This window comes from Ciconia boyciana, chromosome 17, assembly GCF_034638445.1.
Source record: "Ciconia boyciana chromosome 17, ASM3463844v1, whole genome shotgun sequence".
In the NCBI taxonomy this organism is placed as follows: Eukaryota; Metazoa; Chordata; class Aves; order Ciconiiformes; family Ciconiidae; genus Ciconia; species Ciconia boyciana.
In genome coordinates, this window is record NC_132950.1 from 11,823,151 (window position 1) to 11,849,448 (window position 26,298).

Genomic DNA, 26,298 nt, shown 5'->3' on the forward strand with positions numbered 1-26,298 from the left:
AAAACAGACAATAAGCCTCCCAAAAAAATCTCGTAGCTGCCCCAAGTAATCCTTCTTGTAGCACAGTCCAAACTTTCAAATGTGTTGTAACAACCAGAAGGCACTGTCCTACAATTTGTATGCAAATTTTCTCAAACCAAGAAAGGGAATTTCACAGGTGTGCCTTTACAAGCAGATGTCTTGAAAGAGATTTTAAGTTTCATGGATAAAAATATAATATCAAAGCAAGCTAATCACTCCCATGAATTAAGCATACAAGTGCATTAAGCAGAAACAAAGCCAAATTTTATAATTATTTTCTAAATGAAAATATTTCCATAAACCTAGGAGGTAGAGATTTGTGAAATGGGATATATAAGAGGTAATTTCTGTTTGGATAATAAAATTATTTCTGCTAGAAGAAAAAACACAGTTTGTAATAAAAGTCATATGGTGCATCTACTTAGAGTCTTGGTATAGAAAAATAGTTAAAAGTCACTATTTACTTAAGAAATAACTGAGATTTCGCTTCCATCAACTCAACACCATCTCCTTCTTCAGGCTGTAGCGGAAGCCCAGCAAGAAGAGAGACCACTGCTTCCATACTCGCTTGGTCCAAATCTCTGAAAAATTAAGTTTTAAGAAGCTGTGAATCAGTTCAGCAGAATTAGTCTCTCCTTCCCCTTGATAATTTTCCCATCCAGTACCACGTCCCTTTTCCTTATATATCTAACTGCAGGTGAAAAGAAGCTTTAAAAAAAAAAAGTTACTCTAGTAAAGTTCTGCCTATCAGGAAAAAAGCTATTACATTTTTGTGGTACAGGTTCAAGCAATATATCTACTAAGGACAGCAACTGCAAAGCAAATTTGTCACTAAAAAAACGAGTTAAGTATAAATTCAACACTATAATGTTTGATGATTTTATTCTTCAGAATGCATCATATGAAGTTATAGCTCTAACAAATAAAATGTTCAAGCCTAATGCTAAAATCAGAAAAGGTATTCAAAGGAATTAAATAAATTCAGTAAATTTAAAAAAAACAAAACCAAAAAAACCACCAACCCCCCCCCCAAAAAAAAACCCAAACAAACAAGCAAACAAAAAAAACCAAACAAAAAACCCTCACAAACCACCACCTCAAGAGCCATGTTACGACCACGCATTAAATGTAATTCTCTTGTTGCTCACCAAAACTTAAGTTTCAATTTTTGTCTGTTCCTTAAAATTACTACTGCTAAAGGAAGTGCACACAAGCCAGATCATCTGTGGATATCAAATGCCACCTGGAACAGTTAGCAACTTTAGCAACAGTTCAACAGTAATCTTTCTTACCTTGTCAAGCATTTCACATCCTCATCTGTTGCTTGATTAGATGTTCCCATAACCCAGTCTGTCAAATATTCCACCATTTTGTTCCTGTTACATATAGATACACTGCTTTAGCTTTGTTGTTTTGGGTTTTTTTAACAACCCTTCCCCCAAACACACTTACTACTGTTGGCATCATTCTTAATGATTACAAATTCAGTGTAAGAACTATTTGAACCACCACACACTGAAGATGAACTGAGCTAATTTTATTACACCAAGTAATACTCCAGTCTGTATCACAAACAAAATTTTTACATGTGTTTAATATCCCTACAATCAAAATAAAAATTGAATGCAGCACCAGCCTCTAAATTATTCTGAAGACAAAGATAGGAGTACTATCCCTATATCAGGAATATTGATGAGAGACAGTTTTTGGTTTATTTTTTTAAACATGTAACCAAACAAAATTACACTTGTCCACATTACACTATCCTAGAAGTTATATAACATAATGCTTACCGAAATTTCATTTCTTGGCAAAATGAAAGGTCATCTCTCCTCTCCATCATTACTTCTACTAACTGGCATAGCTTAGTTTTTATTTGAATTGCATGTACCAAATTTCCAAGCACACGCACATACCTGAAGAAAAAAGAAAAAGATTGATTAAATACTTCATACTGCAAGGCCCACACATCTGGCAAATCTTTTCAGCTCCATGCTGGAACCTACACACTGGCTGACCCAGCAGACTTGCATAATGGATTATCAAGTGTTTGGGCTACCTTTTTTTATTTTCCAAGTGAGCAAGCCAGCCCCTATATCAGCTGAAGACCAGCACAAATTTCTTCTAGCCAAAGAAGTTTTCTATTAGTATAAAATTGAACATAAATCTGCCCTTCAGCTGGTTGTTAACCACTAACGCCATTGTACAGAAGAGAAACCAGGAATGCTTGCAAGAATGGGGCCAAGTTATGGAACGGTTAGTTCTTTACAAAAAAAAAAAAAAGTCACCCTCCATCAGCGTACTTTATGCTACAGTATAAATGATCTCCACGATTACGGAAGTTGTCAGAACCGTAAGGAGGAGGATCAGAAAATCAGCTGCTGCTTCTCCACAGATGCAAGCAGAAAAGATATAAACTAGAAGGGTCTACCTCACTTATTAACATATTACTTTGTATAGGAAGGTCAACAGGATTTCTTACCTAACCAGATTTAGCATCATTGTCTCAATACTAGCTTGTCCAAGATGTTCTGAACTCCCTTCTGTATGATTGTCAAGCAAATTCTTCATTATAGCAATGGTTTGCTCTACAAATTGTGTGTTGGTCTCAGTTAACAAAACCTACAGTAAGAAAATTGCTGGTCTTAATTCTTTAGACACACATAAAAAAAAGGGTATTTATCAAATATACTGCAACATTTCAAAAAATCTAATGGACAAGCATTTTTCTAGTATCACCTAGCCAAAAGAATTCCAATATATGTCAAGATTAAATATGTCAATACTACCAGCCATAATGATTCTGATAACATTCTCACAGATTCCGTACTCTAAGAATTCAATAATGTTTTCAATTACTTCACGTTAAATACAGCCTGGAATCACAAATACAGTAATTATTAATGCACGTTGTCAAATACAATCACAATGCTTGCAGGTTTTTTGTACAAAAACCGAACAGGTATCAATTTCAATCACCTATGTGAAAGACAAGACAGATGCTTTTTATTAAGAGACAAATGTGAAGGAATATATCAACACTTTACCTGTCCTTGAGAATCAAAAAACTTGCTGATGGTATTCTTCAATTTGTTAAACAGCATTGGATAAAGTGCTGGACTCAACTCCAGACCCACCAGATCTTTAATATTAGTCCGTATCTGAAGTCCCACTTTCTCATGGTTACAGACCATCAGAGTCAATAATCGATCGATGAATTTGCTAACAGGAGTCTCTGCATTTCCCTCAGTGGACACCATAGATATCATGGAGCCCTTACGCTCATTGACAGGGCCCATCGGTGGACTGTAGGTTGCTAATCCTGCGTTACTACGATGCTGTAGGCACACTCCTCCAAGGGCACATAAGAACCCCGTCATGTTGATCCACTCCTGAAGAGAATCTGTGTCAGACAAGTCTATGGAGCCTCCCCCACTAACATGCGACATTCGTCTCTTAACAATTGTCTTATGAAGACTTTCAGTAACCTGAAAAAGAATGGCTGAAGGTGAAATCTCTTTAATTAAACATAACTAACGGAGAGAGATCAGAGTCTTAAAGTATTCCGTAACACATCCTACCACTTACAATTCCAGTCTCAAGAACTTTCTAAGATTCACCTTTTATAGTTTACTGTGATAGTATGAGCAGAAATCTATACAGGGGCACTGTTTTTGGAGAAGTTGAAAAAGCAAGGCTAAAAAGGACTGAAGGGGGTTGCCTAGTCAATTCCCTGCTCTGCACCAGGATAAAGCGTATTAAATCACGATAGCCAGCCGCTTGTTTAAAAACTTCCAGTGAAAGGGATTTCATAATTTCTCTAGTAGTATTCCAGTTTTCACTATTCTTTTTTTCAATTTCTTTTTAATTTTTAAGCTCAGCCTCCATCTCCCTTGCAGCAATTTAAGTCAAATTACTTCTTGGTCTCTTAGTAAGCATAGTGGACAACTGATTACCATTATTTTTCTGGAATACTTTCATGGAGCTTAAGTCTGCCTACAAAACTCATTTTCTAGATTAAAATTCAATTCCTTAAAATAAATAAGCTTAAATAGTTATTTTGAATTTCTAAGGGTTGAACCTATGGAAAAATTCATAGTCACCTGCCCATCTTCCATTTTGGTCTTTGGATAGTTAAGGATTAGTTTTGTAGCTTGTTCCCATTTTGCATGTGTATCCTCCCAGGCCTAAAATAAGATATATCAAGATTTAACTTCAAAACTACTTGTAGCAACAGTATTTTCTGTTTTCAAAAAACTATGCATGCAAAGAGTATATGAATTCAGAAGAAAGTTTACCTCTGTGTTGCCTGCAGTGGGATGTTCAATGCGTCTTAATAACGCCATCACTCTTTTCTGAAGAGCTGCTCTCCCTACAAAGGAGCACAGAACATTTAACTAAGTTTTTTGAAAACCCACCTACATCTAATACGAGATCCTTGAAAGTAATTATTAAATGAACAGAGGAATATATCCCCTTAAAGTGTTTAGAAAAGGATTCTTCTTGTTACACTTTAAAATCCTCATGAACTCCAGTCACCCAAATTCGCTACTCTTTCTAGCAATTCCGATGATTAAGATATTTCAGTGAAAGCAGGAGTAGCAATCAACTCAAGAATCTCAACCTGTTTAAAGAACTCAAACACAAATAATAGTCTTATTATACAGGTAGAAAGGTATTTTACAGATTCATGATTCTTACCTGTTGACATCATATTGCTAACAGATGCAAACTCCATGAAAGTATTGTAGTTTGGCAAAAAATTATGCACTGAGACTTCATCTACTCCACATCTGATATCAGCTTCCTCACAGAGGTGACGGAAACAGGACATTGCAACAAGGACTGCCTCAATATCCGGGCTCCACAAAAACATGTATAAGGCAACTTCCAACTTTGTTTGGGCTTGGCGACAAATTGGTGTTCCGCTGCATCCTGCTGTACTTTCCTTGGTAAACAGAGAATTCCAAATTTGGTAATATTGCTTATGAATATGGCAATTCTATTAAAATTCAGCCTTATCTAAATTGTTCTTTAAACCTGCTTTTATTCCAGTAGGAATAAGCAATCCTAAACAAGATCAGAGCTCTTACATGCTGTTGCACAAACACAGCGGATAAGAACCTGCTTCTTTCATAAGGACAGCCATGTACTTAGGAAAAACTTACTGATACTGGAAAAGTGTACATTAAAAAACAGAATTAAAGTTTTGGCTCATAAAAGGTGTTCTGATGCTGATACAAGCATCCTGGCTTGTATCAGCAATAGCGTGGCCAGCAGGACGAGGGCAGTGATCGTCCCCCTGTACTCGGCACTGGTGAGGCCGCACCTCGAATGCTGTGTTCAGTGTTGGGCCCCTCACTCCAAGAGAGACATTGAGGGGCTGGAGCGTGTCCAGAGAAGGGCAACGGAGCTGGGGAAGGGTCTGGAGCACAAGGCTGATGGGGAGCAGCTGAGGGACCTGGGGTTGTTCAGCCTGGAGAAAAGGAGGCTGAGGGGAGACCTCATCGGTCTCTACAACTGCCTGAAAGGAGGCTGTAGAGAGGTGGGGGTCAGTCTCTTCTCCCAGGTAACAAGCGATAGGATGAGAGGAAATGGCCTCAAGTTGCGCCAGGGGAGGTTTAGACTGGGTATTAGGAAAAATTCCTTCACCGAAAGGGTTGTCAAGCACTGGAAGAGGCTGCCCAGGGAAGTGGTGGAGTCACCAGCCCTGGGGGTACTGAAAAGCCGTGGAGATGTGGTGCTTCGGGACATGGTGTAGTGGTGGACTTGGCAGTGTTGGGTTAACGGTTGGACTCGATGATCTTAAAGGTCCTTTCCAACCTAAACAATTCGATGATTCTAAATATCTTCTTCATTTTTTTCCCGCAGCTAGATCTAATAGCAAAACTAGGCTTGAGAAACTTGTCTGTCAAAGGGTATACCTTACTGAAATGCTTGATTTTATGATCCTTCACAGTACAGTCAAACTGCATGCGATACTTTAAAAAGTGAGATTTCAGATTTATTAACAATAGACTAATATGTAGGGATGCTATGTGCAATCCTAAGAAAAAAAAATATTCACCAACATTTTAACTTGAAAAAGGTGTGACTTCTTAAATTCTGAAACATCATTATTAAGCAGCATATTAGATACATACATTATGTAGGATACAGATGTCTTTTCCTCCTCAGAATTAATTAATTTTATTTTTTAAAGTTACCCTCAAAGTAATTTAATTTCTACTTGCACACAGGTTCTTCTCCCCAAGTGTTACAAAGAATTATCATCATATATTACTTACCATGGAAGAATTCCCTTTCCCTTTCCTGAGGGTAGCTGCTGGAGCACAGCGTATCATCTCTTCATGGTCAAGAGAAATTTGACTAGTTCCACCTCCAGAGACATCATAAAGGAGGAGAAAGTGGCAGGAACTCCTATCTGATTGCTATAAAGAGAGGGAAGAAAAATAATAAATCAGTTCATTTTTTAAAAAGGGTAAAGAGGATAGATTTCAGGAAGGTAAAAAGCTCTTCAACATTTACACAGTACTTTTCACACCGATGTTCTCAGGGCTTTATAAAGTTACCCATATTAATGATATCTTAGAATGATATTTCCCCTTAAGAAATTATCTGGAGAGTCATCTTCAAAAAACATCACCTTGAGGTAAGCACAAAATGATGCCTTTTCCTCCCTTTCTTGGACCCTCCCAAAAGCCCTATAGGCTTCTTGGTTCTACTCCACAGAATACATACTAACGTAAATACAATCATAATTTAGATGTCATTAAGTCTAAAGAAGCCAAGCTCAGGAGTACTGTACATTTTATTCTACACATTTTATATTAGATCAGAAAAGCAGGAACTGAGATTGTGAAGCAGAGCTCTAATAACAACTATTATCTTTTTTGATCCTGATATTAATGAACATCCTCTCAGCACTAAGAGGAAAGAGATTTTTAAAAACAACTAATTACTTCTTAACCGGAAGGAGAACGATACTATTAAGCATACTCTCTATTTAAAGGACAGTTGATTTCCACTTAGAGGCCAAATGTAAAAGTCTTCCTGAATTCACAGAAAGCCAGAATGCCTAAGGTGTTCAGCTGCAATACGTGAGATTGTATTTTACAAATACATGTTAAACTGGAGATACCAAAGGAAAAAGCCTACTACTCAGCATCAACACAGACAAAAAGTTGAAAAGAGAAGAAAAACGTCACTTAAAGATAAAAATCCTCTTGCTGAAAGAGGACTTTTTAAGCATGCTAGGTACTACACATAAGATAGTATCCTTCTCATGTTAGCACAGCTACTTTCAGGTCAGATAGGAAAAAAAGAAACTCTCTATTTTTTCTAGTAGATCTTTAATTCAAAAAGTAGCATAGCAAGTCTGGTTTTAATTCTAGCAAGTATAGCATTACAATGTGTGTTTGGCATGGAAAAAGTCTCTTGAGATTAGCGGAAAGAAGCAAGTCAGAATTCTAGGACTCACATGAACATGAGATCCAAAAAGAAATTTTTATTTCATCCATGAAGAAGTATATTTTACCAAAACTAACTTTCCCTTTTCCTCACCTTGTGGACTATTTCCCTTTGTATTAGGCAAATAGGTATCAGGCACCAGGTTTCTGCAAAACATACATTTTCCAGGCAAGTAAGACAACCTGTGTAGCTCAAATAAAAAAAAAAAAATCCTAAACCTAACTTTGGTTAACAATTCTAATCAAGGGTGCCTCACAAAGCACCGTCTCTCAGCAGAGAGGAAATCAGAAAACAGAAAGTGTAGGTGTAGCTATTAAACCTCTTCCAATCATAAAAATAGCCTGGTAAATAAAAGGAGTGACAAAACAGAGAGCAATTCATTTTAATGATCCTAACAGACAGATGTTAGCATTTACTTACTTTGTTTTTTAGAAGAAATTTATTCCTACAGATGAGAATCTCTCGCAGCCACTTGAGGATTTCTGTACTGCTGAGCATCTGATGACTAGTTAGTTTCTTGCAGATATAAAAAAGCATTTGTGAACTGCGGCAAAATGAAATTCAGCATTAGCTTTATAATCTAGTAACAAAATTTTTGAAGATATTACTACATTTCACATAGAAATAGGCAATTAGCATGAATATCCTATACATACACTATCACCATCTTTTAAAATGTATAATAGATATGATATAGGTGTGTACTTTAAATGACAAGCTCCCCTCTGACCCTTCCCACCGCCCAGCTGGCCTTTTTAGTTCCCTAGAGGAAGTTAAGCAATTTGGGTACTTGTTAGAAGTCCAGACTCCAGGGCTGTCGATTCAGAAGTCCTCCATTTATCCACAGAACAGATACAGCACAGACAGTGGCAGTACAAGTTTACCTACACTGCTCTGATAACGTGTCTCAACTCTGTTCTGGAAGGAACACATCTAGGGATGTTCCTTCTTCATATCCATTCAGGCCTCACACTCTCTGTTAAAACTGCCAAAGGGTCCAAATTAGTGTCAATTTTAATGGGTTTTTCCCCCAGCCCGAACAGACCACAAACTCATTTCGACTCTTAGAAATTACAGTAATGAGTTTCAGTTATTGCCCATCTAGGTAGGGCTCAGCCCCAAACCTACCCATAACAAGCCCCTTGAGCCATATTTAGCAGTCATGCAGGCCAATTTGTTGATGCTGGTAAGAGTGTTCCTCCTAGACTGTCGTTCCCTTTCTTCTAAAACAAACATCTGTACCAATTCAGATTAGATCACCAAATATTTATTTTTGAAATTGTTTAGCTCATGCATTTTTAGAAATCTGAGTTTACAGATTCCTATTTTAGCATTTTGTGTAATTCTGACTTTTTTGGAACTTCATTTCCCTTAATATTCTCCAAGAAATCAATCGCAACAGCTGCTGTGAAGTTATAAAAAGCAAGATGACTTTAATGAATAAAAATTCTTTAAATACACAGGAAAGACAAATGGAGACCCCAGGTCAGGGCAAACTACTACCTTCTTCTGAAGGTGAGGGCTTCAGAGTCAAGATTAGCAAATCCACACTACTAGAATTGCTTAGCATTACCCTCCCTCAGCCCCAAAAAGATAAAACAGAATTTAAACAAGTAGTAAACATTTGAACGAGGTGGAAAAGTCTCTAACTTTTCAAACTAACGATCATTTCTACACCTTAACATCAGGCTGAAGAGAGGCATTAAGAAAGCCAGCAAAACATTTGTTATATTTTTGTTAAATTCGTATAGTATAAGGAAGATAAAGTGTTTTCATGAACACATAATAATTTTGACTGCAGATTCATGCCAATGTTGCATAGGTTTCCCAAAACATTCACAGCTATTTCAAAGAGAAGACAAATCAAAACAGCTATTTCTCTAATTTAGAAAAGTTAACTTATGTACCTAATTTCCCAGAACGTTTCTATAGGTGCATCGGGATTCCACAAGTCAATGCTGTCTAACTGGTGAAGAACTAGCAAGGCCTAAATTCAAAACAAAGTAGTTGCACTTAAAGGCAGAAATTTACAAAGTACCTCAGCATAGGCAGAGAAATAGGTGCAAGCACATAGTAATTACATTGTTTTAAAAACGACAAAAGATATAAAAAGCATTTTATTTGGAAGAACAAGAGTTCATTGTTAGTCTGCATTAAAAGTATTTCAATTTAGTCTTTATTACATATTTATAATCCAAACCTAGAGGTTTTACCTTGTATTTCCATACAAATCCATACTAGACACACAGGCACAACGTCTTTAAAAGACGGGGTTTGTCTTTAATATTTACTTAATGTCCAGCTGCAAAAAAATGAATGCAACCAATCCTACAGATATAAACTTCTAGTGGCAACAACAAAATCTCTGTAGTTCAAGCTCTTCGCCAAGTCAGGACAGGCAAATACTTGCTCTTTGTAACCATTCCCTGCACAAGCACAAACTTGGATAAGAATAGGTTCTGACCATATCTAAGAACATACTGGTGAACTATGGCCAAAACGTTAATCTCTGCTTTCAATTTAGTCAGATTAACTACAAAAATCTCAAAAATCAACTACTTATAAATTAGCTGAAGACAACTTTCAGAAGAAATATGTATCTGATAAAAATTAAACTGGTCAAAGGCTATAAACAAACAGAAAATTATTAATTAGAAGTTGTTTATCCTTAATTATACCAAACAACTATAGCAAACAAAACCTCCTCTAAAGTCAGCTATTACTTGGGGTTGTCTGATATGCAGGCAAATAAATTTTCACTTTGGTGAAAATACAAGTTAAAGACAGAAGTGAGGAAAACGTCTTAGCTATTTTTTCTCACAAATTAAAAAAAAGTTTGCTGCAAAGGGATTGCTACTAGAAATGGCATTTTAAAAAAAACAATCCATATCGTTCTCCAACAATATTTAAAATGCTTTATTTCAAATGCTTCCTATTTTAAACAAATATTCCAGAACTTCTTTAGTACCCTACTAGTCAAAAACAGACATGAGAGGCCAATCCTCAGCTAGTTAAGACAATAGTCAGGTAGATTAGGGATTAAGATCAATAAAGAATCAAGATTGAACAGTACACTGAAATTAAATTACCTAACAGCCAAAACTTTTCAATCTCTAAGTTCCTGTAAATGACTGTAAGGATATTACCACCCAATAGAAACTTTCTCAGAGACTTTCACACTGAAAAAGGATTATTTTTATACAAGAAATATTCTTGAATTCTACCATTAAACTACCAAGAAATATATATTTCCTATATCAACAGGTAGTATTATATTGGTACTATTTGTGGCAATTCCTGTTGAGGCAAGGTTTAACAAAAAAGCCTTAGTTTACCTACTAAAATTCAACTATTTATGTAAAGCTTAATAGCATATAGATATAGTTAATCCTTTTTTCAGGCTACCTGTGAAAACCTAAAACACGAACGGTGTCAATGAAGCACACGCTCTACAGCGCACCTTTTAGAATGGGAATCTAAAGAATGCAGGATAATATAACGGGTACCATGGATTAAAAAAAATAAATCTTTCTGTTCCATTATGCACAAGGAGAAGCTGAAGCCTGCTTTCATTGTACATGAAGCGCTCTGGAGACCCACTGCAGTGAAAAACATACAAATGTCACAACTGAACTGGCAAAGTCACAGAATCAGCAACTTTGCATGGAAAGGCTAAAAATCAGAACTTTGGTGATTCGCTAGCTTCTTCAGTCAAAGCTGGCGGGAAGAAGATTTCAGTAGCCTTAAAGTATCCAATCCACCCCACCCACACATACAACCTCCTCTGATTCACAACAGAATACAGGACCAGCCACTGCGTTAGGCATTTTTCTCACAGCCATTTAGAAAACATAGCAGAGAAAGGGCAAGCTTAATGGTGCTCTCTGCAAAGATGGAACAAAGGAACTGTCAAACTGTATTTGATCAACACCAGGGATGAACAAACCCTATTAAGAGGTGCAGGGTGGTCACAAGAGGCAGAATGAATTGTTTTTTTCAAATTTTCTTATAGGCCTCTCCTGTAAAACTTTCAGTGCAGGAGACATTTAGAAAAAGATCAATAGAGACCAAACTCTAAGACACAGAACTTCACAGCTAATCAATGCTTCAGAGCTTCTGCAAAAGCCTTGATTTGTCTGTGTACTAATCATTTGGCACAGAGAACATTTACCCCTTACCTCCATGGCTTCTTGCGCTATATCTGGCATGCTGGATTGCGGAACAAGTTGTACAAGGCCTGTAATTAATTCAGCCGTGCTACCTTGCGTCTCAGGCCCTTGTTTCCTTGGATTCTAAATAGCAAAAAGGAAAGCAAGTTTAAGTTGTAAAACTTTTTAATGACTGACCCGGTTACTGACTGATATAGCGGCATTCCTGTAATTAGACTAGGGGGATTTCTGGATCTTTAAGAGAGCACCTCATTTCTTTTTAAGCTATGATACCCCTTGCATATCATATCTTTGACAGAATTGAAATATTTTTAAATTAAGCAATAAACAGACCTAAGAAAACGGAAGATCTAAGAGTGCATCTGTCTTTCTACTCATTGAAATTACTAATTTCCCACCGCCTTATTTTAGTTTTCTTCTACTTCTCTCTCCTTCTCCCATGCCCCCTTCAGAGTCACAGAGCTTTATGCTCCCTTTCATTGTGTTGCTCTGGTTCTGTAAAATTTCTTACAGTTTCTGTTTGGTTTTGTCTTTTTCCTTTGAAAGAACAGAAGCATTATAACCAGAGAAAAGAATGAGTAGGGAAGTAACCTAGATACCAGGTTTATGTTTTTAATTTTTATTCATTTAGTAGCTTCACAAGTAAATTTTACTATGAATGGATAGTATGATATACTTACACACAGCAAAAGCTTTGGATCAGCATGGATCAGTTTTACCAAGGATAACAGCAAGAACTTGTAGCTTCTGGTTTCCAAATCAGTAGGTTTTTCTTTAAATTTAAGGCTTGTCATTTTCTCCTTAAATGTAAGACTCTGATGGAAGGAAAAATCACAGTCATTGTCAGTAAGGTAGTCTACGTAGTGGTTATAACTAAACATCTCATCAAGTGTATTGCTTTTATAATCTATAATTCATGAAGAAGTTTAAAAGTGTATTAAATTCGCTCAACTCTAGTCGCATAGGCTTCTACTTAAAAATCCTCTTTTACGTATGTATATGACATCACTTTATTATATCTTTAAAGTTTACTTAAGAATTTAGTGAGTTGCATGTGGACATAAGAGAAGTTTTTGCGTAAGAAACTGTGGCAAAAGAAAAATGGATAAAAGGACTAATAAGAATTTAGAGAGATTTTCTCTGGTCTGAGAAAGAAATAAAAATAAATGTTTCCAAGTAAGCTTGAATACATGCAAGGATAGGGAATTTTTTTCCAAAGGCAAAATGTTATCTTTATTTTCTGCCATAACCACAGTCCAGTTGATAGCATTTTTATCTGTACAGCCTCTGAAAAATGCACCTTTCAGTTTTCACAAGGTACACAGTGCATCACTTAAAAAAAAAAAATCTAGCTTCATCTGAAAAATCAGTAAACTACTTCTGTACCAGTCAACTTCCTCATGTGAAATGGAGGACATTTTAAGATATGTATTGAGAGTTCACATAAGGTATTCTGGTTTGAATCCAGTGTGAACTGTATCATATCCTACCACTGCTGTTCACACAACAGAATCCAGGTAGCAATATGACCAATACATTTAACAAGTACACAGTGCTGGCTGTGAAATAAGTGTATATGGATTGTACTGGTTGTAAGGATTTCAAAAAATGAGTTTATGCTTAAATCCTACAGCGTGCACAACCCTCCAAAGTGAACCACCCTGTTGTATGGCAATCAACTGCAGTTTCTTCATCTCAACAAAAATAATCTGGATGCATACTAAAGTCTGTGAAAAATACTGTATGTGTGTGGGTGTTCATATATATACACACACACATATATAAATATAAATATTTTAAAAATGTGAACTTGCGTTAATTGGTCCCCAGTTACGTCCATAGACAAAAGATTTTCATCTCTCTCCAATAAGTTTACGGAATTTATATTTTCATTAATTCTAATGTTATCTCAGCAGGGATTAAACTAGTGTTTTTGCTTACAGCTACCAAAATAGTTATGAGACAGTAACATGGACAAAAAACCTGCCATTGTGGATATTCAACACAAGACAGAAACAACACTCTTCAGAAACTCAGCTTTTTAAACTATTTTGTCTAGTTTATTATTTGCAAAGATCTCAAACAATAACATGAACTTGTTTTTCATTTTCACTAAACTTACAAGTTTTGAACAAAAAAACCCCTAGCTTGAAATCATCCTCAAGGTAACTGAAGAAGAGACATGACATTGTATAATTAAATTCCACAAGAAATTAGAACCTCATGCTATTTTTCTAAATAGTTAGTGTGAAAATATACAGAATTAATTCGACCACATAAAAAAGCATCTGATCAAGAAATTGGTACCACACTGGTAGAGGTAACCAATTCTGTGCTAAACTTTAGTTTGCTACAGTTAAGGGAATTCTGAGAAGAGGCATATGGCAAAAGAAGCTGATTCCTTTCTGTGAAGGGATTTATTTACTTCACACAATCAAAACTAAAGACTATCAGTAAACAAAGACAGGGACGTGACTGCTCTCTGCAAATACATCAAGGGGATAAACACCGGTTTGAAGCTAACAGACAACACTGGAACAAGAACACATGGGGATAAGTAAGTAAGTTTAGGCTGGAAATTAGAAAACAGTTCTAACCACCAGAGCGGGGAGATTCTGGAAGAGCATCGTGATGGAAATGTACGGGGCAGAAGGAAAAGAACAGAACCAACAAAAAGCCTTTCCTTCTAGGAAGGAGCTCAACTGGTTGTGAAAGGGACTGCCTTGCAATTGCCAAGCAGAGTGCTGAAGAGGTCTCCTCCGGTCCTACATTCTCACGTAAAACATGCTACCTCTCGTACCCCAGATGAAGTGACTGCAGTGGTAACTATGCACAGAAAAGTCAGAGTAAGGAAAGGCTTTTCTGCGGTAGTTACAATGGGTCATACTTACAGCAACAGAGGCCCACTGCCATGCAAAACAGTGACTGGTTGGCATCTGACCATGTGAGCGACAGCAGCCAATAAGAACGGAAAATAAGAAGCAGAAGACAAAGCACCACCAATCAATGTCAGAGTTGCCATTACAACACCCCTGCTATTTTCTCAACAGATGAATATATACATGTAAAAAGCAAGTTAAACATGATGTAGCTTTCAACTACAGGTATTTTGATCATTTGCTTTCATCTGAGAAGCCCAATAGGAATATTTTCATGTATCATTTTAGGCCTTCTAAAACAACCAACCAAGTTCACTTGACACATCAGAAGTCCTAAATGGAAAGTTCAGAAGAAAGGCAACACAGCTGCATGTGAACTTACTAAAAAAAGCTGGATGAACTACAAATTTGAATTTACTCTATGTCATTTTACTCGTCATTTTTTCCAAGACAGTCAAGAATATTGACTTTATTTCATAATGGTTGAAAAATCTTTTACTTTGTTGCTGTCACCAAGACCAAACAGTCAACTTGCTCAACAGAAAGCAAGCAAGACAAATGAAGAGGTACTCATGCCAATCATGGTAAAAGCATTGCAGTTCTCAGAAATTATCTTCACATACAGAATGATTTTCTTTTTCAGATTAAACAACAATGGACATATTACCTAGCGATTCACACAGCAAGAAAGCTTAAAATGAACAGTTAGCCACAGAAGACGGTTACAGAAGAAATACTTCTACGTTGCCAGTTTAAGAGCAGCATGAGAACTTAGAAACATACATCACTAACTGACTAGAAACAGTTAGTCGATACACCAAAACCTGCAAGGTTTACAGAGCATGTAGGGCTCTCTGTTGCTTTTTGGATTGCAATGTTCTTCCCCCCTCTAGTTTCCAGTCTAAAGTTAATGAATAAAAAAGTTGGAATGGAACGGAGACACAGGAAAAACAACAGGTTTGTTTTAACAGCTTCTTTAGAAGTCTTACCGGAGTCATGCGAATTGCTGGATGTGCCCCGCAGCCTTGAATAGCTTTATGAAGCGTCTCACTGAACATGCTGCGAAGCTCCATGGAATGGCAGTACACAGCATCGATCTTGGGCCACCAGTCCAACGCAGACTAGAATGAAAACACAGAAATGCTGAAACGGTAAACTGGTAACATACAAGTTAGGTTATGATTTATTTTATACCTCTAAAAGTTACAAAAGCTGTGGTATAACTAACCTTTACACATGAGTATTTTACACGGTATTACTGATATGTTAATTTTCCATTCTCACCATAAAACTCATAATATTTAAATGAGTTGTAACAGAAGCAATACTTCCAACTTAGCTGCTTACTATATTGCTCTTCTTTCTGAACAAGCACAAACTCTGAAACCATGAATGCAGGAAACCATGGTAGATTTCAGGATACTGAATGCTAGTAAATAATACTTCAGAACAAACAATGTGCACTCAATTCATTGCGATACACTAAACAAAATGGAAAATTGGTATTTTAAGTGCTTGTTAACATCTGAAAAGCTGTATTACTCCACCAGAAATACACCAGCACATCTACAGTAGCATTTTCTCCCCTATTTGTCAGTGCCTAATACTTTTTTTTTTAGTGTTTTCATTACGAAGTTGGGATAAATTTAATAGAAAATGTGATGTAAATTAAGTAAGAATGGTTGCTCAACACAGACTGATTCTATTTCCATACTGATCAGGACAGTATTTCTGAACAGTATAAAAATTAAAATCGTATTTTAGTGACTTAAAGTACAATAACACATTGAAGATTAACAAACTTTCAGGGTTTGTTGATGCACAAACTTTCAAAATATTTTTGGCACTCAGCTTTTACTACATTTTTACACTATTTGAATTCATACTGGATCAAATCCCTGAGCAAAGCCATGAGGCCAGCTCTTCCCCTAAGTTCCCATGTCAATATACTAGAAGCAGTAAAAGGTGGTGTAACGATGAATGTCCTGAGAGTGTTTTTCACGTGTCAATAAAGCACTACCTATTATAAAACCAGAGAACATAAGATTCATTTGTCATCCTACATCAGAGGGTATTAAAACATTTGTATTGGAATTTTATACTGGAATACAAGCTCTCAAACTGGCAATCCAACTGGCGGACAGCGTGAACAAAGATTTGTATGTCCTTCCTTATCAGCAAGCAACTCTTGCTGCATGGATACAGGCAACAAGATTTGGTCTGCTATTCAAATTGCATACAATAAGCAGATATTGATCTGAATAGAAGCCACAGATTGCCGGGCTGATTAAATACTTTCAGAACTTACATTTGTGATTATTCGGTGGAGCGAATTTACCAGTACATAATGAAATGTTGATGGGGAATTCTGTGCCAAGCAGATCTACAATAAAAATACATAAAAGCCACTTAGGAACATCTTTTTCTTTGCCATCTTTCTTATCACACTGAATAACATACTGGAGCCTTTGTGTTAAATTGACAAAGCTGTCAAATCTAAACATGAGAAAGTCCGACCAGCTAAGAAAAGATTTATAAAAACATGCAGGGATTTATTACTAAGGGATATTTATACAGTTGAACTTATTTATGAGCTTCCAGCTGCTGTTAGCATGCCTTTTACAATTGACAGGTCATCAACAGTATGTGGAGAATGACTTACCAGTAAGTAGTGTTCTCACCTTAAAGTGTTGGTTATTATGAGGGTTAATGCGGAAGCAGGAAACTAAGCAGTCAATCATAAGGTCTACATCTGCATTTTGATTGCCTCTTGAAAAAGGTTTGCTTGGATTAAACAGCAAATTCTATATATTTGAAAAAATATAAATATACAAATCAGGTACCGAGATTATTCTTGTCTATTTTCAATACAAAACTTTCCACTGAAAAACACTATGGTATTCAGTTAAGGAGAAATTCAAAGGTTATTTCAGCATTTTAAAATTCAAATTTCTTCATTGCAATTAGGAAACAGACATTTTTACCTTAAGATCTACTACCATGGACTGCACTAGTAGGAAAATGACGGAATTATCTTCCCAGTTGATGTAGGTAGATGCTTTGCACAGTTTAACACAAGCAATAGCAGCACTTTCAGTCAGCTGTCTGCTCCCACTGTGGCCTGCAAGTGCTTTCCTGAGATTGTCCAGAAACAGTTTCTGCAGAATTCAAATCAGGAATAGTTATAACCAGAGCTTTGGCAATCTGTGGTCAGGGTTTTTAGATCCTTAAATATTAAAAACAAACAACATTGCATCTTCTGATCAGAAATCATGGATACTGGTATTGCAAAAAACAACTTGATGCAGCATTCTGGAGAAACGTTATGTTTATTAAAGAGATTAATTTTGAACGATCTAGGGCAAACGGAATGGCACAAAGATAGATGGTTGTTTACTCTTAACCACAATGTTTGCAGCCACATCAATTTCAACATCTGCTACAGGTACTGCAGTTATGGAACACACAGTACACATGCTGCAGAAACCTTGATCAGTACAGTATCGGCCAGCTAGAAGCAATGCTACGTTTGCTACTGGTGGAGGCAGGGGAAATCACAACACTAGGATTCAAATCTCCAAGGAGATGTAAAAGTTCTGAAATAACATTGTTTGGGACATACTATCTGTATGAATTATTGTCAGTGAAAGAACACATGTTAGGTGAGAACTTAAAAAGGGTGCAGAAATTTACATATGGAATCGTAATGTGCTTTTTAGGCAGGAAAGACAAAGTAAAATCTACCTGAAATATAGAATAAGCAAAGACAAGCATCCTCTAGAAATCAGAACCAGAATTCAGATACTTTTCTTCTCTTACCTTGTTCATTTTAGTTTCCTCTACCACATCCTTTGCTATATCTTGGATTATCTCTGGACACAGGACCAGGAGTATGATTTGCAGTGGCCAAACTGCTGCTTTACGTTTTGTGCTTTCAGCAAAGCCATCCACTAAGTCAAACAACTTCTCTGCACAATCTGCATAAAATATAACCCAAGTTCAATACCAATTTTAATTATGAAAAGGTAAAGAATAGGTATAAAAGAGCAGAGAGATAGCTCCACCTACACAGAAAAAAGTTCTGTTTTGCACATTACTGAGGATAAAATGGTCTCAACCTAGTTAAAGACACGGTTTACCTGAAAATATAAATTTTCCTCTCTTTTTGACTAGAGACAAATACAGGTGATGTTTTCTTAAGTTTTTTTTTCCTCTTTCAACATGAAAAATATATATTTAAAGAGTTTCCATCTTTTGGGTCTTATTTCTTTGTGTTGTGAACCACAAAATGAATGTCTTTAAAAGGTAAGTCAGGAGAGAAAAGAGATAGCAATATATCCTTGCCTGCCCTGACAAAGGTTGACGGAAATTGTTTCTTATTAGCAGGCTGCACAAGAAGCAAAGAGGGCACAAAATGCAAGTGAATGTGGGGATGTCTGAGAAACCAACTTTTGAACACTATGTCATTTGTTACGCCTTACCAGCCATATCAGTCTGTGGTGTTTGATACAGCTTTGTGAATTCATCAGGATAGTTTTCCACCCAGTTCCAAAATGCCTGCAGATAATGCAAAACATCTTTACATTCCAGAGCTTAAAAATACTTTTTCTGAATTATGTATTTAAATGAAGAGAGATTTTACTCTTACTTCTAATCACTTGACATTTCTTGCAAAACATATATGCACTGGAGATGCACCAACATATATTTTACAGTAAATTACTGAATTGCAACTATTCCTAAATTAGATAAAGTCTGCAAATAAGCAATGAAACAGAAGATAGATATTAAAATACTTACCTTTTCAAGACTGTTGATAACAGCTAACTGAGCTACTTTCTTAAGGGCTTTAAACTTGAATACAGTCTCTGTAAAGGTAAAACATTTCTGCATTTAGAAAAGAAACTTGGTTCTAAAAAGCAACACAGATTATAAAAGACATGTGAAGCGCAAAGCAATTTTTAAACCAATGTCTTTATGCTACTTAAGTATTTTTAAATATTTTGGTAAATATTTGACTATTTGGAGTAAAACACAGCAATAAAAAGATATACACATCAATACCATTGTGTCATCTCTAACTAGCCATATTCAGGTAAAAATATTTCAAAACACTGGCTCAAATCATACCTTGCAAGAGTCGTTTTAGTTTCGAACAATCCACACTGATGTACTGTAAAAGTTCAATATCATGAACGTCAGCATTATCTTCTGAACAAACAGTCAGTTCCTGTAATCTAAAAATATGCAAAGTAAACTAACTTCTCAATCAGATTATGTCAGATAGGTATGAACACATACCTATGATCTATACATTTGAACAGCAGGGGAATATTATATGATCTCCTCATATAATACTATCTCCTCAGATAAACTTTTCCACGTTTAGAAATGAAAGACATGATTAAGACATGATTGCATGATTAAGAGTTAATATTATAGTCTTATTCCATACTCATACTGAAAATGGCTCTAGAAATACTAGTGAAGAGTCTTACAAGATAGCAATACCATCTGGTGATAGTCTGTTTATGCCCAAGATTTGCCTAAATCCTTCTGTTATCTACCATACTGTAGCAGTAATCTTGTCATCTTTTCATCTAAATATTAAATTCGTGGAATCATGACACCTTTAGACTACTGCTCCTTAACAGCAAGTTTTGCCCCTGCTAATTTCTCAAGAGTAAAGCACTGATGGTACTTAATATCACTGAAGTGAGCTGCAACCACTCTTTGTAAGCTAAAGAAGGTCCATGTTTTTCTGGCCCAAAGAAACAGGATGAGGTTTAATCACACCATTTTAAACACAATGGCATCCTTTCACAATTTTTTATTAGATGATTTACTAAACATCTCGTCAGATACTAAGCCACTAATAACTAAATCGTATGTTCTCCAAACTAAAGACTGCCATGTCTTGTTCCAAAGCTACAGATGTGTTTTAGACACGGAATGTGATTTCTAGTACTACACACAAAAGCAGTTCTTCATTTCTTCAGCGCCAGGGAAACTTAACAGCCCTCGCTGGGAATGGGAAGGTCCCCACTGCTGCGCTCTTCGTGCCAAAAATCCCCCAGCTGCTGTACAAGGCCTAGAAATATGCCTAAACAGGAAGCACAGGTCAAAAGAGCAGCAATGCTAACTGTCGGCAAGCTGACCCCTGTGGAGATCAGCAACAACTGGTCAAATATTTAACTATTTATGTACAAGCCATCCTGAAGTGAAAAACAGGTTAGGGAAAAAGCACTACGTTCCAGCTCAAATGGATGGTAAGAAGGGATTTGGACCTTGAGAACTAAACCATGCTACAGACAGATGAATAAATATAGAACCGTGGACTAGATTCGAAGACTGTAAAAAAATTTCAACTGAAAAATACTTCCTATAAAAGGAGCAAAAGAAATTGTTTCCATTTCTATAAGCAACAAAACATAATCAACCTATTGAGTAAAACCACATCCTCCATGCTAGCTGCCAAGTCTACAGTCTTGAAACAGAAGTTATTAAGGGCTCTGTAAAAGTTTTTAAAATACTTAAAATTTCAAATCATTAAATAATTTTAGATTGATTTCTAAAATGCAAATATTTTTCAAAATGTCGGAATGGAATTGTTTTGACATTATAAGGAATATATATATATCTTTGTTTCAATTAAATTGGCACACTCGTTGCTACGCAAACACCTAAGGCTGCCCAAGCTCCACTTCTAATAGATATGGGATGATGTTAGCTGTAACAATGTGTGATAAGAACTAAGCTACTTCAAGCAACTTTCAAAAAACATCAAAGTATTTCAGTAATAAAAAGCTTAATACAGAACTCTAGTGAATTGGCAAATGCTGAAGCATCAGAAAGACCCGGAACAGGGCAAAAAGAGCAAAGAATAGATGGAAACTTTGGGCCTATCTCTCTTCTCACTTAGACTAGCAGAAAGGACAGTTATTTTTACAGTAAATGTGCTGTGAAACTCAAGTCAGTCAGAAGACAAATAGGTCTTTTCCAACAACCAACAAACAGTCCAGGTGTTTTGTCCCCTTCAGGCATAAGATAGATTTAACATAAAAGCCTTCAAGCAGGAAAAATTAGGAAGGAAAACAGCCTGGGGGCTCCAACAGAGCTGTAGACAATCAGAAATTTTGCATTCTAAATTCATAAGTAAATGGATACAACCCATTATCTTCAACATCCTTTTTTTTTCCAAAACATCTTGCACCCACAAGAACTTACTCAACTTATTCAGCTGAGTTATCATTACTTTCACTCGACAACAGCATTTGACTTGTACTTACGAAAGCACATTAAAAAAGCAATAAATGCAGCTCACAGAAAATATGCTGGCAGTAACCTAGAATGGATACGAAACAGGTTCGTTTTGTAACCTGAAACATAAGTAAAATTTTGAAAGGTAGAGGGAGTTTCACTTAAGAACTATCTTGTTAAATATCATTTAAACAGTTAACTTTTCTGAAATCAGAAAGACTACAATTCATGACAATGTTCTTGACACCGGTATTTAGTAGATCTTCTAATACACTAAGTTAGGCTACTGAAAAACACCTACCTGGTGGAAATGCGGCTGAACACCGCATTAAAGTTATTGCAGCTAAGAGAAAAAAGAACCCCAGAGGCAGAATTTCGTAGTTCAGCTGCATGCTGGTTCCCTTCACGGTAAGTGTGGATGAAGTGGCAGATTTCTGGCAGCAACTGTTTTACCAGCATAGTCTCGTCTAGTCGCATGGTATCCTTTGGTTGCTAAAAATAAACATTCAGTATTTCATGAAATTCCGTTTTGTAGGTTTGGAGGCAAAAAAAAGGAGCATCTGCCACTAGTAGGCACAGGACTTGAATCTGAACTCCTAATTCTGCCTGCAGGCTACCACTGACCATAGTGTAAGTAGCCTACACAGAAAAGGCTCCTTTCCATTTGAACAAGAACCCATATCATTCAAACCATCTTACATTTTCAGTTAAGTCTCCAAAATATGTAGGACACCAAGTTGGTCAATGTCATCAAGTATCAAGCAAAAGATCACCCTAGTTTTTGAAGTAAAACACATTTCTGTTTTGATGAATGCACTCTGTTGATCTGTGTAAAGTATTAGCAGTAGAGCATTAACTATCTCGGTTTGAATGGAAGCTCAGAGGGCAAAGACCCACCCTTACTTCTCTGTTGGGGAGTATTCTAACCACTATATTTTGACAGCAAATATTTTATATTAAAAAATGAACTGAAAAAGAGGTGCTTCTCCCTTGCTCTTGCCTGGGATTGCTCTGTATGAGTCAAAAATGGCTTAACTCTCCTGCAAAAGAAAAATCTAATTTTTGCCAGTTTGCACAGTATGAGACATAAGGAAACTATTTACTAAAGAATTCAAAGTGAAACTTTGCTCTACTAAGAGCAAGTTTTAACAGAAGGGTCAGCATTAAAGCTTTCTAAAATTCTACCAATGAATTTACCATAGGGAATTGGGAAGTTTCAGAGACTCCCACTTAGTTGACCTGAGTCCTGTTGCCATGAGAACTTGATGAAACATTGAGCAAGAACAGCGAGCAAGAAATACGTCTGAAGATATCACAGAACACAACGCTCTTTGTATAGAACTTTGGCTCAGTCTTATTAAACATATACTGGCTCAACTTGCTCTCATTTGAATTGACAAAGCAAGAAGTATTCAGCACAATTTTAGGCTGCTCAAATATCATCTATCAGGAAAAAAACCACTAACGTTTCAAACAATATGCATATAAGAAATATTTTAAAAGAATTAATTTCCGAAGTTAAAACGGTTTTTTTGACTCACTGCATCAAAGACACAAAAAGTGCCAAAAAGAGGTATTTGCCTCAGCCGTAAAAGCTGAAATTATTCTGGAAAATGTATTTACCTGGATCTTTTGTGAATTTAGAAGAATCCACAATCATTCAGACTGTTTTAGTACTGTACTATAAGATATGCTGCTTGACAAATCTAACCATAGTAAGGTCATTACCTTATAAAGAAAGAACCTTCAAAAACTGTTGCAGGGAAACAGCAAAGAGCTTAGATGATTTCATGACATTCATCCAGGAATACAGCTTTAAAAAAAAAATTCCTTTCTTGTTAAAGGAATAAACCATTGCAAATTTTGCTCACAGTGAAGTTTGGCTTTGCAATTATACAGTTTAGCACAGTAAGTTGTACAACCGTTTACATCCCAAAGGTAATAGCAAACTGCCTTGCAGCACAGCTCTGACTGGAAACCTCAGGACTGGACTCCCAGTGGAAGTTTGGACATGGTTAACTAATGTAACCTAGGAAACACCTGCAAAAGTAATCTTTAGAATAGTGATAGCAAAGTTTCTGCTGTATATACAAGTACATGAAAAAACTACCTTGCCAAATGACAGTTTTAAGGAATTGAAAGAAAAATCAATACTGTATGCAGAAAGCTTACTAGCATAAAACTTAAAATACTTGCACTGAATTATCTGCTACTTTTAAGATGATTTACTATCCCATTACTTTTTTGGTTTAAATTGTGGGAGGGGAGTGTTTTCATGCATCTATTCAAAAAATGCTGAGCAGAATATGCCACAAGCATTCAAAGCTTATAAAAATCTAGCAAAGCTTCATAACCACATCTAATTCTTCATTTGGGTTTGTGTCTTCCCTTACTCCAGTTCACACATGTCTCTGAGTACAGCTGTCTGCAATTCTTTTTAACAAAGTATTAAAAGAAAATCATTATTTATAACTCCACAAATTAGTTGAGTAGTGGGAAGGACAAATTCAAAAGTTTACTTGAATCTGTTTAGCTAAAAAAATCCCACTAATTCTAGGCAAGAAAAAAGCACCCCACCAATTCTTAATTTATCAATTATATCACCTACTTGCATTTATAGGAAGTTTTAGTATTTTTTAAATGACATTAATCCTACTTTGCTCTAAATCAGATGAGTTTTAACTTTAGTACCAGTAATAATAGATACACAAGCATTTGACTTGTACTAACTCATTCGATTCCAACTTAGCAATTGCTTACGCAAGCCTACTCACCCCTGCCAGACATTTTTCCAGTGTATCCAAGATAATCAGCTGAGATAGATATAAATTCTTTTCAGCAGTTTCTCCAAATATTCTCTAGAAGCAGAAAGGATATGGATTCATCTGAGACACAGAAATTTGACTTGTAACGCATTAAAGTAATGTAGCAAAGTGGCACAGTAAGTTATGGCTCCTTTACTGCTCTGGTTTTGAGTTTAGAAATAAAGCCAGCAAAAATTAGACTAAAATAGGAATTAAAACCTCATTGCTGAAGAAATATCTTTGTCCAGTCTGCAATGCCAAATCTAATAAGGAACAAACAGTTACTGCAAAGTAAGACTGGAGGTACACTGCAGCCCCTTACCTTCATCAGGCCTATAATTTATTCAGAAATGAAGGTTATACCTTTTCAGAAACTATTTTGGTATTGATTACTGCTGATTCTTTTCCAATTACGTATTCCATTGCCAACATCTTAACAGAACTGATGTTACAACAAATCCATATCAACAAGCTTATTAGAGTGTTGCAAAATTTAGCACAGACCACAGGAAGAAACATGAGACCTTCCAAAAAGATGCCACACTTCAGATACAGGACGAAGGCAGAATTCCATTAGGTGTTTAAGCTAGCACCCAATTTTACTGCCAACAATAGTGACTAGTTCCAGCAATATCAACATAGCAAAATAAAGTAGAAAAGATTTAGCCAAAAATATATTGGTACTACTGCCTACACACGGAACACACGTAGAAGTCACCCAAAGGAAGTCATATTTTAAACCACATAAGAGGTTAACTCAACTAAGCCTAAGTTTCAGCAGAGTGCAAACCCTCAAGACTTTTTTCTAAACATAAGACCATTACGCCAGTCTATTGGTCTGTTTTGTTCAGCTCTAGAAATCCTTCAAAAATATTACTGATTCGTACAGTACCTCAGTCCATCAAACATAAAAAATGTTAAGTGCAAAGCAAATGTTGAATTTTTTAATTGACATTTTTAGCTAGGTCTTTCCTCTCAAAATCTATATATCATATACAGAAACTTGTTTTAACTCTATAGTTTTCCCATTCATCAGATAATCACCTTACACATCAACACATTCTTTCATGCCTATGGAGTTTAATTAAAAGAAATTCTCTCTCAAAAGGGATTATAAGTAGCCTTAAGCAGCCTAAAATCCCTAGCAGTGGAGCAACCTATTTTCCGATTTTATCAATCCTTTGTAGTGTTTTAGCAGATGCACATCTCTATACAACTGACATCCAAAAGAGCTCACAGTAAACTATCTTACTAAAACCATTTTTAAAAAGTACTGCTAGAGTTTGGCCAGTTCTGTTACCTGTTTGTGGAGATTCCACGTGATTACAAACCATACGGCTTCAAAACTCAATGAACTAAACTTTTCTCAACACAAATCCAAAACCAGACCTTCATGAAAAAAAATCACACTGCATCTTTCTCTTCATAAAGGATTCCTAAACTTTCCATTTACCCAACTTAATGGTAATAGTTATTTTTCTAGAGTCAACACACTACGGACATCCACATTAATTTATTTTCTTTCTAGGTTTCTCTTCTCTTTGGTTCCACTGAGGTCTATTTTAAAAGACAGTTTTAGTTATGCTGATGAGTCAAATATTTTGACGGATTTCAGGAATCATTTTATGGTTCCCTTGGAGGCAGAACAAAAACCAGTATGCAGAAGGAAACCAACTACTAAGACACCTGGCTCTG

General features: G+C 36.2%; 1 protein-coding gene across 11 annotated transcripts in view; it reads right to left on the reverse strand.

The window, feature by feature from the left end:
• Window positions 1-26,298, reverse strand: part of NF1 (neurofibromin 1) — a 106,793-nt gene that overhangs the window by 68,011 nt on the left and 12,484 nt on the right. For 9 of the 11 annotated variants that reach the window (XR_012045490.1, XR_012045489.1, XR_012045487.1 and 6 more), the window contains exons 3-25: window positions 24,574-24,657; window positions 22,101-22,291; window positions 19,670-19,776; window positions 19,340-19,407; window positions 19,021-19,096; window positions 18,359-18,516; window positions 17,524-17,697; window positions 17,221-17,343; window positions 16,848-16,922; window positions 15,529-15,660; window positions 12,341-12,475; window positions 11,670-11,783; window positions 9,399-9,478; window positions 7,912-8,035; window positions 6,309-6,452; window positions 4,723-4,969; window positions 4,320-4,393; window positions 4,125-4,208; window positions 3,069-3,509; window positions 2,504-2,643; window positions 1,815-1,937; window positions 1,314-1,397; window positions 486-602 (exon numbers count right to left, since the gene is read on the reverse strand). Coding sequence is in view for 6 of the 11 variants with exons in the window: in XM_072882031.1 (XP_072738132.1) it covers window positions 486-602; window positions 1,314-1,397; window positions 1,815-1,937; window positions 2,504-2,643; window positions 3,069-3,509; window positions 4,125-4,208; window positions 4,320-4,393; window positions 4,723-4,969; window positions 6,309-6,452; window positions 7,912-8,035; window positions 9,399-9,478; window positions 11,670-11,783; window positions 12,341-12,475; window positions 15,529-15,660; window positions 16,848-16,922; window positions 17,221-17,343; window positions 17,524-17,697; window positions 18,359-18,516; window positions 19,021-19,096; window positions 19,340-19,407; window positions 19,670-19,776; window positions 22,101-22,291; window positions 24,574-24,657 (3,095 nt within the window). In the remaining 5 variants the exon portion in view is untranslated. Of the gene's footprint in view, window positions 1-485; window positions 603-1,313; window positions 1,398-1,814; window positions 1,938-2,503; window positions 2,644-3,068; window positions 3,510-4,124; window positions 4,209-4,319; window positions 4,394-4,722; window positions 4,970-6,308; window positions 6,453-7,584; window positions 7,638-7,911; window positions 8,036-8,379; window positions 8,477-9,398; window positions 9,479-11,669; window positions 11,784-12,340; window positions 12,476-15,528; window positions 15,661-16,847; window positions 16,923-17,220; window positions 17,344-17,523; window positions 17,698-18,358; window positions 18,517-19,020; window positions 19,097-19,339; window positions 19,408-19,669; window positions 19,777-22,100; window positions 22,292-24,573; window positions 24,658-26,298 lie in introns of those variants that run through there. The other 2 variants (XM_072882036.1, XR_012045492.1) reach the window with 2 other exon arrangements.